Source organism: Protopterus annectens, chromosome 4.part0, assembly GCF_019279795.1.
Source record: "Protopterus annectens isolate FY-2018-M chromosome 4.part0, PAN1.0, whole genome shotgun sequence".
In the NCBI taxonomy this organism is placed as follows: domain Eukaryota; kingdom Metazoa; phylum Chordata; order Ceratodontiformes; family Protopteridae; genus Protopterus; species Protopterus annectens.
This window is the reverse complement of record NC_056733.1, coordinates 1,796,708,953-1,796,721,351: the sequence shown is the minus strand read 5'-3', so window position 1 is coordinate 1,796,721,351 and position 12,399 is coordinate 1,796,708,953. Positions and strand designations below refer to the sequence as shown.

General features: G+C 40.1%; 1 protein-coding gene across 1 annotated transcript in view; it reads right to left on the bottom strand.

Moving 5' to 3' along the window:
• The window catches only part of LOC122800026 (LON peptidase N-terminal domain and RING finger protein 1-like), a 770,380-nt gene that overhangs the window by 496,583 nt on the left and 261,398 nt on the right, over positions 1 to 12,399 (bottom strand). The window contains exon 4 of the mRNA XM_044069488.1: positions 9,252 to 9,407. Coding sequence (XP_043925423.1) covers positions 9,252 to 9,407 — 156 coding nt within the window. The remainder of the gene's footprint in view (positions 1 to 9,251; positions 9,408 to 12,399) is intronic.

The window sequence follows — 12,399 nt, the reverse complement described above, 5'->3', positions numbered from 1 at the left end:
ACCCACGGTTGGAGTGGTTTAATCATGAGGGCAAAGTCCGAGTGATTAAATAAAGCCAACCGTGGGTAAATCTTCAATATACCACAACTACGGAGTCAGTTTTTGCTATTATACAGTAACATTGTTAAAGGAAAAAAAACTTACTTTTCTTAAATAATGTCTTTGTATAACGGTGCATTACTGTTCTTCCGCCGGTGGTGGTATACTGCTTCCTTGTGTTGATGTACTGTGCATGCGTTCCTATGCATACCCAGTACATCAATGCTTTGAAACAGAATCAACAGAGAAGTATGTCTCCGTTGCTCTGTTTTTTGTTTTTTATTTATTTAAAAAAAAAAAGTTTTGGACACTTTATACTAACGGAAAAAAGTTTGGGCAACCGGACCTTTTTCCATTGGTATATTGTGGGATTTACAACGGGCACTCTGGCTAATCAGCATGCACGTTTTGGAATATTAATGGAGGGGGGGTCATTGTATAATGTGTAATTATTCCCTTCCAGGGGTGTAGAGGTGGAGGACAATAATTACACATGAACACACACCCTGTTGGGCATTATTGCTTGCTTGCCTGCAGTAACAATGCCATATTCTAGACAAAGACTTACAAGCATTGGAAGATACACTGCATATTTGGGCAGCATTATTAGGAGGAAGAACAACAGTATTAGAACATATTGGCAGTGTGATTAAGAGCACAGTGCTCTCAAAATGTGCAGTAGTTGCTTTCTTTACCTTCCTAAATCCCTTCCACTTGTATTCACATTACAAAAGGAGTGTGAGTGCCTGCATGTGTCATATGTTTACTGACAGTACTGGCAACAAACAAAGAAGCTCACAATATCATGACAACCTGTCCTTGTGCATGCTGCTATTGTTATACTTATAATGGCCTGTATCATCTGTAGGTAGGGCTATAGTGGCCTTCCTAACAGTTATTTGCTTATTCATGCCACCTCCACCCACAATACTACTGTAGGCTCCTGTCACTGGTACTAACCATGGTAATCCCTAATCTTGGTTGCCTTATTTCATACATATTTGTTGATGGGTGCACTTGTACATATTCTCATATTCTCTCTACAGCTGTCAAAGGACATGCTCCCTCTGCTGTCCCTTTGTTTATCATATGGTCTACACTGACTAACCCTTTGTTTGTAGCTGTGATTCTACCAATTCCAAAAGCATACGATCTACAGCAGTGCATCATGTGTTCAACGGTGATTGCATATCTGGAGAATGAGGTGACTGCAGCACTTGGACAACTTCAACACTGCTGAAAATAATGTGTTGCTGCAAGCATTGCAGACAAACGGAAGGCAACTGGAGTGAAGGGTTACTAGCCAACCTTTACATGACCAGTTGTGACAAAGGTTCAAAACACAAATGCCATGGAAGGGCACAACTGCATATTACAGCACTGTCATGAACATGTCACCAGCATGCTATGCTCTATCATAGTAAAGCCACATTCCACAGCAGCTGAGCAGTCATCCATGGTGAGCCATCTGGGAGAAACATGATGATAGAGCCAGGAGTTTCTGGTGTCCCTTGGAGGGGTACCATTTCTGAGATAACTATAGTGCAGCGGGCATTGATATCAGCATGGACTCACATCCTCACATTTTGAATGATGCACCGATTTAGTACCTTTTACAGCTGCACTGCAAATAAAGAGTGTAAACCAGCCAGCCACAGCATCTGACTAGATAGTATTTTAGGTACATCAGATATCCACACACTGTCAGAATGATGGCAGAGATAAATTTGGTTTATGTGGCACATTTTGGATTCATATAGGTATGCCACATGTGTACAGTTTTGGCACAGGTACCCAGTATCACTGCAATGCATACTTTGTTGAGCACTGTTATAGAAACATATGCAGAGATGGGGTCACACCAGCAAATGTTTGGGCTACTGATAAGAGACATGCAGTCAAGTCAGTCTTGTGACACACAGGTAATGTCAACATCCTGAGTATAGATGCACCTTTAATGCTAGGATAAATGAGTGGCCTCATCTACACCGGAATATGGTAGTATCATGGGAGTGCTTCCATCTCCAACTGGAGAGGGATCCCCTTCAGGGATCCCCCATAGCTCCTACCATCAAAAATGCTTCTTCTGCAGCTGCAACACTAGATTAATATGTTGCAAATCAAGGGAGTATACCCATCAATTTTGTTGCCTTACAGGGATGTCCAATGCCTTTGCATTTTGCAGGTTGCCCCTCACAAGAAACTTGTACTAAGTTTCAGTCATCAAACATGCTGCAGTATCTTCATGGCAGAATAAGCTGCAACCCAGTCCAACTTGGACCCTATTGCTGTGTTATGTGGTAACTATCAGGACATGGAGGCCAGGAACACCATAATGTTGGGTCAGCAATGGTCTCTGATGGCACATGGCCATGTCCAGCTCCATGTTGGATTGTTAGTGGCACCATTACCATACTCACTGGTAATATTGTCCAAAGGTGGGGGAGGACATGTGCCAAGTCAGTCTACTACAGATCAGACATGCAGTGAAACCCCAAAACACTGCGGGAGGAAATTGTGTATGACAAAGAATACCCTTTCCTTTAGGGTACCCACCTATGCATCAGGCCTTAGTCACATATTGGAATGACACTCCATCAAGGAAAGGCACAGTATATGACAGAATATCTGCCACCACAAGACTCCCATCTCAGACTCCTATGATATGCCTCCCATCTAGTTTGTGTAGACAGACATGTGTCACTATGTCCCTAGTCAGCTGTGTACATGATGACATCTGTGGCCCACTACTGCCACCCTCCCACACAATAGATGTGTTAATGTCTCATGCACAGTGTGGCTCGATCATGCACTTATCCTTCATAGCCTGATATATATAATAATTACACACATCAGGTTTGTTTTGTGTTACATCATACTCTGTACTAGTCAGAGACCATAAGTCAAGATGATGGTATAGATGTAACACCACTGCTGACCGTGTGTGTGTGTGTGTACAATCTGACCACACCAGTATCTTGTAGCTGGCCTGGCTGTCACTTCACCCCCATATTATGGTCCATACAACATTCCCAAAAACATCATGCAGTTGGTGGCAGGATCATATTGAACAGTCTCCTTCATGCAAAGGCAGCAGAAGTGGGCACTGAGCAGGCCAAAGAGTCTACTATGTTATGGGCTTGTGTGTGAGGTTATACTGAGGTTCACCCATACTCTGTGGCCTCCATAAGGGTGTCATAAGCCAGGGCTCTAATGAGCATCCAGTGTCACCTGCAGAGTATGAACATGTGGGGGATTACTGGCATGTAGTCATATGCTTTCATATTAACCACAGTACCTGCACTTTCCAACTAGTTAGCCCTGTGGAATTGCAGTGTGCAGGAATTAGTGATATAGCTGAGATGGGTGCTAGATATGTAAATCATGCAACTGCCTGGGTGCTGTGTGGTTATGTTAGTTAGGTACTATATGCATCATACTATCTAGTAGTTCATGGAATGGTAGCTCTTCCTGTCCACAAGCTTTTATTATGGTTGGCCATGTGGAGCCTTTATTGCTACATCTGTATAATCTATGGCACCCAGTATCTCAGGGAGATGACAGATGTCACAGAAGACATGCAAGGTGTCAGCTCTTTCCTACAGTGTGCTAGGAAACCATATAAGATCCTTCACATGTCAAAGCATTATATCAAGGAACTTCAGTATTCTAATGGTGGAGACCCAAATAACCAAATATGACCCCATGTTGAACTCTGAATAGTCCCTGCAGCTACAAGAGAAACAGCTATATGTACTTTCATCTCTACATGTGTGGGAAGTCTGCACATCCCTATTGATCTTGTGTGGATGACATATATCAACCCTCAACCAGTTTACCTTTATAAAGCTGAATCACAGTGGTGCGAATGCTCATGTGTGCGAGTTTTAACCACAAAAGTGTAAATGACGACAGTCCTTAATGTTCAAAAAACAGCAAATAGAAAAGCAGATTAGCTGTTTTTCAAGCATTAATATCAAACGGGGAAAAAAAAGAAGTGTAAAGCAGGGGGGCAAGCCACCCTGCACCCCCCAGCCCCCTACTTTAATATTCTAACACTGAGATCGCACTACAGTGGAGAAAGTGACCATTTTCCGAACCTCACTAAAGTGCAATCCGCCCCACAATGTCAAATGTGCAATGAGCAAATGCCACTGTGCATTCACTCATTGCACATTCAAACCTTTTTTCGTTTGACGTTTGCAAACTTTGCAAACAACCTTTCGAACAATTGCTGCTCGCCTGAGTGTGAATCGCCTTTCTAAAGGTAAACCATGTTAACCAAGACTACAATTGGCCATTCTCACTCTAAAATGATCAATCTGTTGATCTGTGAGACTGTGGTATGTCAACCACTGATGGTACCATTTACACTGCCACTGAATGCACGCATACCAGCAGAAAGTGGTGGTGCAAAGGGCTGTAGTATACTGCTATACTATGGTTGCTGTGACTTTGACTATTTTTACTGCATACAATGATGAGAATTTTGCATGCTTTTCTCCTTTTTTAGGCAGGTGCAAACAGCTGAGCAACTTCCTCTGTGGATTACTAAATATCACTACTTTACTCACCATGCATACATTTTAATATCATTAGGACCTTATTTTACTACGTTAGTTCATTTGTCTATCATTATACAAGTCATTTGCATAGATCTTCAGCACATTTGGGATCACTGCACTGCAACATGGGACTATGAATTAGCAGAAGCCAGTGTCTGTTCATGCACTGCTGACATCAGTGCAAGTGCGCACTGTGTACTATACAACATTCAATTGATCCTGGCTCATAGGTGCAACTTTTTCACAAAGATATCTGCAAAGATCAATTCTTTCTGACCAAAATGGATTAATCTGAGGAAGCAAACTTGAGACATGAACAGAGCCTTATCACTATTTGAACAAGAAAATAATTCCACACATGGATCACTTCCTCAATTTAGATTCAGAAAAGCTTCCAGGACTGTTCCATTACTTTAATTACGAAAATGGAATTTGTGAACAATTTCTGAATTTACACTCCTTATACAGCAACTGCTTCAGCAGCATTTATAAAAGGCTCATGCATCAGACTGCCTTATCAGGAACCTGTATAAAATAAGATTGCCCACAATCCCACTCTTTTGGCATTACCCACTGAACAATTGGTTCAGGTAATTAAGGAAATTAGGCTATTTTAGGATTTGACCTTTTGCAAAGGATAAAAAAAAAATCTTATTATTTGCAGAGATCCCAATTTTTGTAGTAAACTGAAATGTATCTGTCGACTTTCTGAAATGCTGTATTCTTGCTCTAGGCTGAAAGTCTTCATTTTAATAATCAAAAATGTTTAGAAATCATTGCTTTCTCTCACTCAAATAATCTTAAATCCAAACTTGGCATTTAATTTTGCCCTCAGCCCCCCCTCAGGAAATAGCATCAAATATAACTTTCCCACTATCACAAGAGAACAAGTCCTAAATGCTCTCTCTCTCTAAGGTCAAGAATACTGCATTGATGGGTCCAGACAGTATCCTAGGCTGCCTTCTAAATAGAATGAAATATGACCTATCAAGCCCTCTGGAATCACTATTTAACCATAGCATCCAAACAGGCTTCATGGCTCACGAATGGAGAACAGCAACTGTTTATCCCTCTGCACAAAGGTGGACACCTACATAACCTGGAAACTACAGACCAATAAGTCTCACTAGTCTCATATGCAAAGCCATGGAAAGAATTATCATGGAAATGATCAATAATGACACAGTAATCCTCCAGAAAATGTACCCAACACAGTTTGGTTTTGTCAAGGGCAGGTCATGCCTACTCAGACTGGCGGACTTCTGAGAAGGTCACCAATGCAATGGAAGGGACAAAATAGTTCACACTGACAACCTTGACCTGGCCAAGACATTTGACATAATACCTCACTATGGCATTGTTGACAAACTCAAGAGGTCAGGTATAAACCCTTATGCCACCAACAGGATAGCCAGCTGACTCACAGACAGGACCCTGGAAGACAGAATTGGGGGAGTCCACCTCTACAAAGAAGTCAGTCACAAGCAGAGTCCCTCAAGGATTCGTCCTGGGACTGCTCCTTTTTGGCATCTACTTCTCTGAACTTAAGGCCATCATTAAGGGTCTCTGTTTGACCAAATATTCAGACAACTGCAAATTAGGAGCAGTTATAGAATCTTGCACCAATACTAACATTCTTCAGAGGGCTAACGCAGACAAATAGCTGGTGTCAGAGCCATGGACTAAAACTAAATGCCAAGAAATACATAATCGCATCCTTCTAGAAGTCATCCACAACTTTTAACTATCATGTTGACAAGACACCCCTAAGAGTCGACCCAGACATCAGGGACTTGGTGACACATGTAGACAGTAATCTAGCCTTTGACCATCATACATCAACAGTAGCAATGAAATCCCTCTATGTTGTGCAACGTACAAACAAAAGCATTGCATCTAGGTCCAAGGAAATCATTTTTCCAATATATTTGGCATTCATCTGGCCTGTTATTGAGCACAGTGCCTCAATTGGTATGTACCTAACCAGGCACATCTCTCAACTGGAATGTTCACAGAGGTTCCTCACAAAAAGAACACAGGGTGTAAGTAACATGTCCTATTCAGACTGCCTCAAAGCCCTATCGCTGCATTCAGTCTCCTACAGGCTGTTGAGGGGAGCTCCATGCCTGGCATACAAGGCATTGTTAGACCCCATCCTGATGGACCTCATGCATATCCGCAAAGCAAACAGCACCAGAATTACCCAATTATAACAATTAAATCTTGCATGTGATATAACTAGGACTGCTGGAGAGATGGAGATATATCCCACAGACTACCCCTTCTCTGGAACAGACTCCTCATCCATGTGAAGCAGAGTTGTTCACTAACCCAATTCAAGTGTAACTTGGACAACTGGATGGGGAACTGGAAAATCATCTCTGGTTTGGCATCTATGTCTCTAATGCACAGGGGCAGCCTGTAAATCATACCTCTCAACCTCTTAGCACAACAAATCTTACCAAAGCCTCACAGAATGGGGGAACAAGGGCCCAAAAACAGGGACAGATTTTAAATATTTATCTTATAAACTTAGCTGCTAGAATAACAGAATTTATCTTAGCATGCCTTTTCTAAAGGATATGAAGTCTGAAACACAAATGTATACCATTATTTAGTGACTTCAATCCTCAGATCATTCCAGTGATTTGCCAGAAAATCACAAATTTTATGAGGAGCAGTCCAAAAATAAGAGGCAAAAATCTGGACATTATGTGAAAATCCGTACAGTTGAGAGGTATGCAAAATAGTTCATCTCCCATGCCAGAGCTTGTAAATGTTTCATCTCCCAAGACCCTGTTTATACTTATCAAGGGTACCAGAACTTTTCAGAGATTTTTCATGTATGGCCTGGCTTAAAAAGGCCCAAATGGTCATTAGCCTAGTACACACCTATAAACCCATGAACTGTCAGTTGGGACTATATTTAAACATGTGCTTATCTTCTATTTTTTTCATGAATGAATGAGCAGTTTACAGTCAAAATTGAGATATTGCAGCACATTAAACACTGGTCTCTTTTCCAGCCCTTCTGCTCAAAGTCTAATGACAACTAAAATGATCTAGATACTGTAGCATTGTTGTGTACATCACACAACTTCCATTACCCCCCCCCCCCCCCCCAAGTACAGAAATTGAGAAAATGAGGCTGCTCCAAATCTAATGTTAATAGTTAAGGCGATGTCTTTAAACATAATCTAAAAACTACCTCTTTTTTCTGGTCTCAAAAATATCAATTCCTTTTGTCAAGGCAGCCATTGGGAAAGCTGTCGTACCTGCACAACTTGAGTATGGCTAACCTTTGATTTGCCACTTCTTCTAACAAAAATGCATCAACACTATGGCAGCTGATCGACAATTATCCTCACCTTATAGTCCACTGGCTTACGTTATCCAAGGCAAGTTGTCCCAGTAGAAGCCAGATCCAACCTACTTCTGAGGTCCCAGCTCCTCACATTACTCTACCAACATGCCCTGTCTCCACTTGCACTAGCACCCTAACCTATAACTATACAAGTCAAGGTACAGCAGACCCTAATTACCAAACTGCACCTGCTAAACTACACAGCTCTGGCTCTACTTTCTCTGTACCTGCTCCAAAACTATGCCAATCCCTTCCTCGTTCATTCATCAAGTATACTAAATGCACTATTTCAGGCCCAAACTCAAACAGCATCTGTTTGAGAAATACAATTGCAAGAACACAGGAACTTATCACATAATAAACATTACTCTGCATTAGGTTAATCCCCCTGCATGTCACCCAGTTTCATACATAGTTACTAGGCTTGAAGTCCAAGGGGACCACTGAGGAACCTAGCCCAAATTCCCTCTTGTCCTCAAGCACTGTTTGGTTAAGTGATTTGCTCAAGGTCACATAGTAGACAAATGAGATCTGAGGGAATCAAACCCTGACCCACAAGAACTACACCTCACAGCATTCTCCCTTTGCAGCAACTACAAGACTATGTTAGTTATACTACTACTACATCAGTTACCACTATGTGTCTGTTTCCCTTAAACATGTACACAGCTTCTCTTCTTGTTCACATTTACCTTACAGCATTTACCTTTCTCAGTCCCTCTGTCTTTACTGCTACTTATCTCTTATTTTGTTATATGTAAAACTGACACTGTACCTGTCAATGTTCTTGTTTTACTGGAGCTTTTCTCCCCGGGCCTCCGCTGAAAATGGGCTCACACCCAGATGGACTATCCCGGTCAATAAATGTAAAATAAATTATATATACATATATATATATATATATATATATATATATATATATATATATATATATATATATATGTTTTACTCCCTGCAATTTCTAAGGCTAATCCTGATTCTCACTCTTTTCTTACTACTCCTCTGAGTCTACTTTTCTGCTTGTAAAATGTACACCTCAACATGATGTAAAACCTGTAGACAGTATCTCTTAGTTCTTCTTTTGTGTGACCAGTGTGGATTAGCTTTGTGTTCCACTGTTGGTTGTATTTGTTACATTTTTGTTGGCATTATTTTGAATGAAACCCAATTCTACAATTGGTCATGTTGTGATCAGTGCCCTACACCAGAAACCAAAATAAATACCTGTCACAGTGAAGACACACGTAAAGGTAAGGCAGATTGATAAAGGAAAGTAAAATTACTTGTGAGGTTGCACTTTGATTTTCCTCCTGATAAATAGATTTTGCTCCAGTGTTCACAGACTCAGTCCCTGAGAAAGAACTTTTCAAGTATTGTTTGGCAGCAACTAGCAGTTCTTCCACTGATCCCCAATGTGAACAGGCCTCTTTTCCTAGAATCTGGAATTAAAATAAGAGATTTTTATTTATATTGTCAAAATAAATGTGGTCCACGTACTCAGAAATTGTAGTGAGTTCACTTTCCACTTATGCAAACCCCAGAGCCACAGTTCCTTATGTAAATCAGCAATGCAAGAAAAATAACCATGAAACCACAGTGGGAGTTATTATTAGTAAGATGCTAACAAAATATATATTTAAAATATAATTCCTAAACCACATGCCTTGTAATCTCATGATTCTTTCTTATTTTATAAATGATAAACTTTACTTCGATAACAATATGCAAACACATTTTACTCATGGTAGGATGGAAGATATAAAAACGATAATCTGACCAGTAAAGCTAAAAAATGAGAAAGTATAAAGCTAGTATTTCTAAATTAAACTGAAAAATATACATCTGTTTATACCACTCAAAAACAAAAACAAAATGCTGCTAATTTCATTGCACTGTAGCTCAGAAAAGCAACCAAATGCAAAACAAACTTGTGAAACAGTTTTGATTAGAATGTGACTTTAACATGCTAGGAGCAAGCAAACAAAGGTTTAGATTAGAATATTTTTAGCCTTATTTTAACATCTGAAGACTGTTAAGACATACTAGGGACACGGATCCAATTCATAGGTCTGTCCTAGATACGACACTCATATGTTTATAAGAACACATGCACAACATAGATATTTATACAATGAATACACACAAATGTTCCTCTGTGCCTTGATCATTGACGAAAAGGGTTCAACGACCAGGTAACTTACAAAGTTAATTTGGCATGCACAGAAATTATGGTACATTGTAGTTTAACTATGTCAGATGCCCAGTGCAATGATCTCCTGAAGGCACTTAATGGCCACATATGAAAAGATGTCTCAGAGGGAACAGTCATGTTACACCTCTGGCCATTTCCAAAACGTATACTCTTTCTGCATTTGCACGGATGTCATAAATGCTTAAGTGTGTAAGTGTGTAAGTGTGTGTGTGTGTGTGTGTGTGTGTGTGTGTGTGTGTGTGTGTGTGTGTGTGTGTGTGTGTGTGTGTGTCAGTCTGGAGTGTTAGTGTCTGTTGTACTAATGATAGGCTGTGAGCAGGCATCCTCTAATGGACAACATGCATGACATACTCAATGAGCACTACATTCTGAGGTCCTACCATGGTAGGAAAGCAATTATTTGTTTATTTACTTTAAGCTTTGTGTGGGATCTTTATGGGGTGGCATTGTCACAAACCCATTATACATTTGGAAACCCATTATACATTTGGCTGCATGTCATACAGGGTGTACAGGTCACACCCAATCAGCATGCCAACTCCAGTATGCCTGTAGGGCAGATATATACTGCACTTCATGCAAAAGTAATATCCTTTTGCCCAAGACACCAGTGTAGTGGAATTCCAATTACAGTAGTCCACATATATTAAAACATTTACAGTAAACAGACTTAAATCAGGTCAAGATTTATTAATAAAGACTAAAGTATGTCAAAATTCATTATATTCTAAAGTAAACTAAGTTTTGTGTCATACTAAGTAGTTATACATTATTGATTTAATAAGCTTTATTTGAGCTATATATATATATTGGCAAAAATCAGCTTGGACCCAAAAGCTTCAGAGTTTTCTTGCTTCAAGAAGGGAGGCTAGAGCCCCAAAAGATAAATTCTATGAAAAACAATACTGTAAAACATATGTAAAAACATATATACAAGGAATATATACATCCACACCCAGACAAAACAGATAAGATATCAGAAGGGAAATGGGAGGGGACGGCTACTGCAACTGTAATTAATTAGAATATCTAGTGTTATACTAAGTTCCACTTACACAACCATACTATGTCCATAGCAATGGTAAGAACAGAATCACAATGAAATATAAAATAAAGATAACAATGCACAACACTGACATTCACAAAATTACAATAAAAACATTTTTTTGTGAGGAGGGGATGTCCCTTGCATTCTTCCATGCTCATAAAATACATTAACTCCAAATACAGCCTTGGGAGTACCACCACAGTTCTACAGTCTTGCTACTAACACTGTCTAATCTGCAACTTAAATGGGAATAAATTAAATATAATTAAATACTGCAATTTTCATTTAACCCAATATGACTAAACCCACAGGTCCTGCAATCGAAATCATATTGTATTTTTATTGAACTTCACACAGGATATCATCATCATCATCATCATCATCAATCCTCCCTTTCCCATTTTTCTACATGGGCTCAGGATGTCATGTTAACTGTCATCATCTCTCTCGATTCAGTGCCACACTCCTGCCTTCTTCAACACTCGTGTCTGACTGTTGCAGATCTTCTCTCACACAATCCATCCACCTCATTGCCGGACACCCTCGTTTCCTCTTGCCTTCTTCCTGTCTGTACCAAATCTTCTTCACCAGATTGTCTTCTGCTTTTCTGCACATGTGCCTGAGCCACTGTAATCTGTTGTCTTTGATCTTTTCTTCACTGGAGCTACTTTGGCTTCTGCTCTTATGTCCTCGTTTCTTTGTCTGTCCCATAGCGTGATCCTACCATCCATCTGAGGCACTTCATATCCTTCACCTCTAGCTTTTTCATTTGCTCTGCCTTTACTGTCCAGCTTTCTGTACCATACAGTAGTACTGGACACATTGCTGTTTTGTACACCTTACTTTTCAGCTTCTTTGGCATTCTTCTGTCACAGACTACACCTGACACTCTATGCCATTTGGCTGCAGCCTCTCTGATTCTAGCTTTGATCTCTTCATTCAGACTTCCTGTCTCCTCAACCACCCCTCCCAAATACTTGGTTTTTAACTTCTTCCACTATCTTACCATCTTTCTCAATTCTCAGTTTCTTCTGATTTCCCCAGCTTGTTGCTGTTATCACAATCTTATTTGTATTCAGTTTCATTCCATGTGCCTTCACTATTGCATTCCATTCTCCTATCCTTTGTTGAAGTTCCTGCTCAGAGTCTGCCTGTAATACCATATCAAATG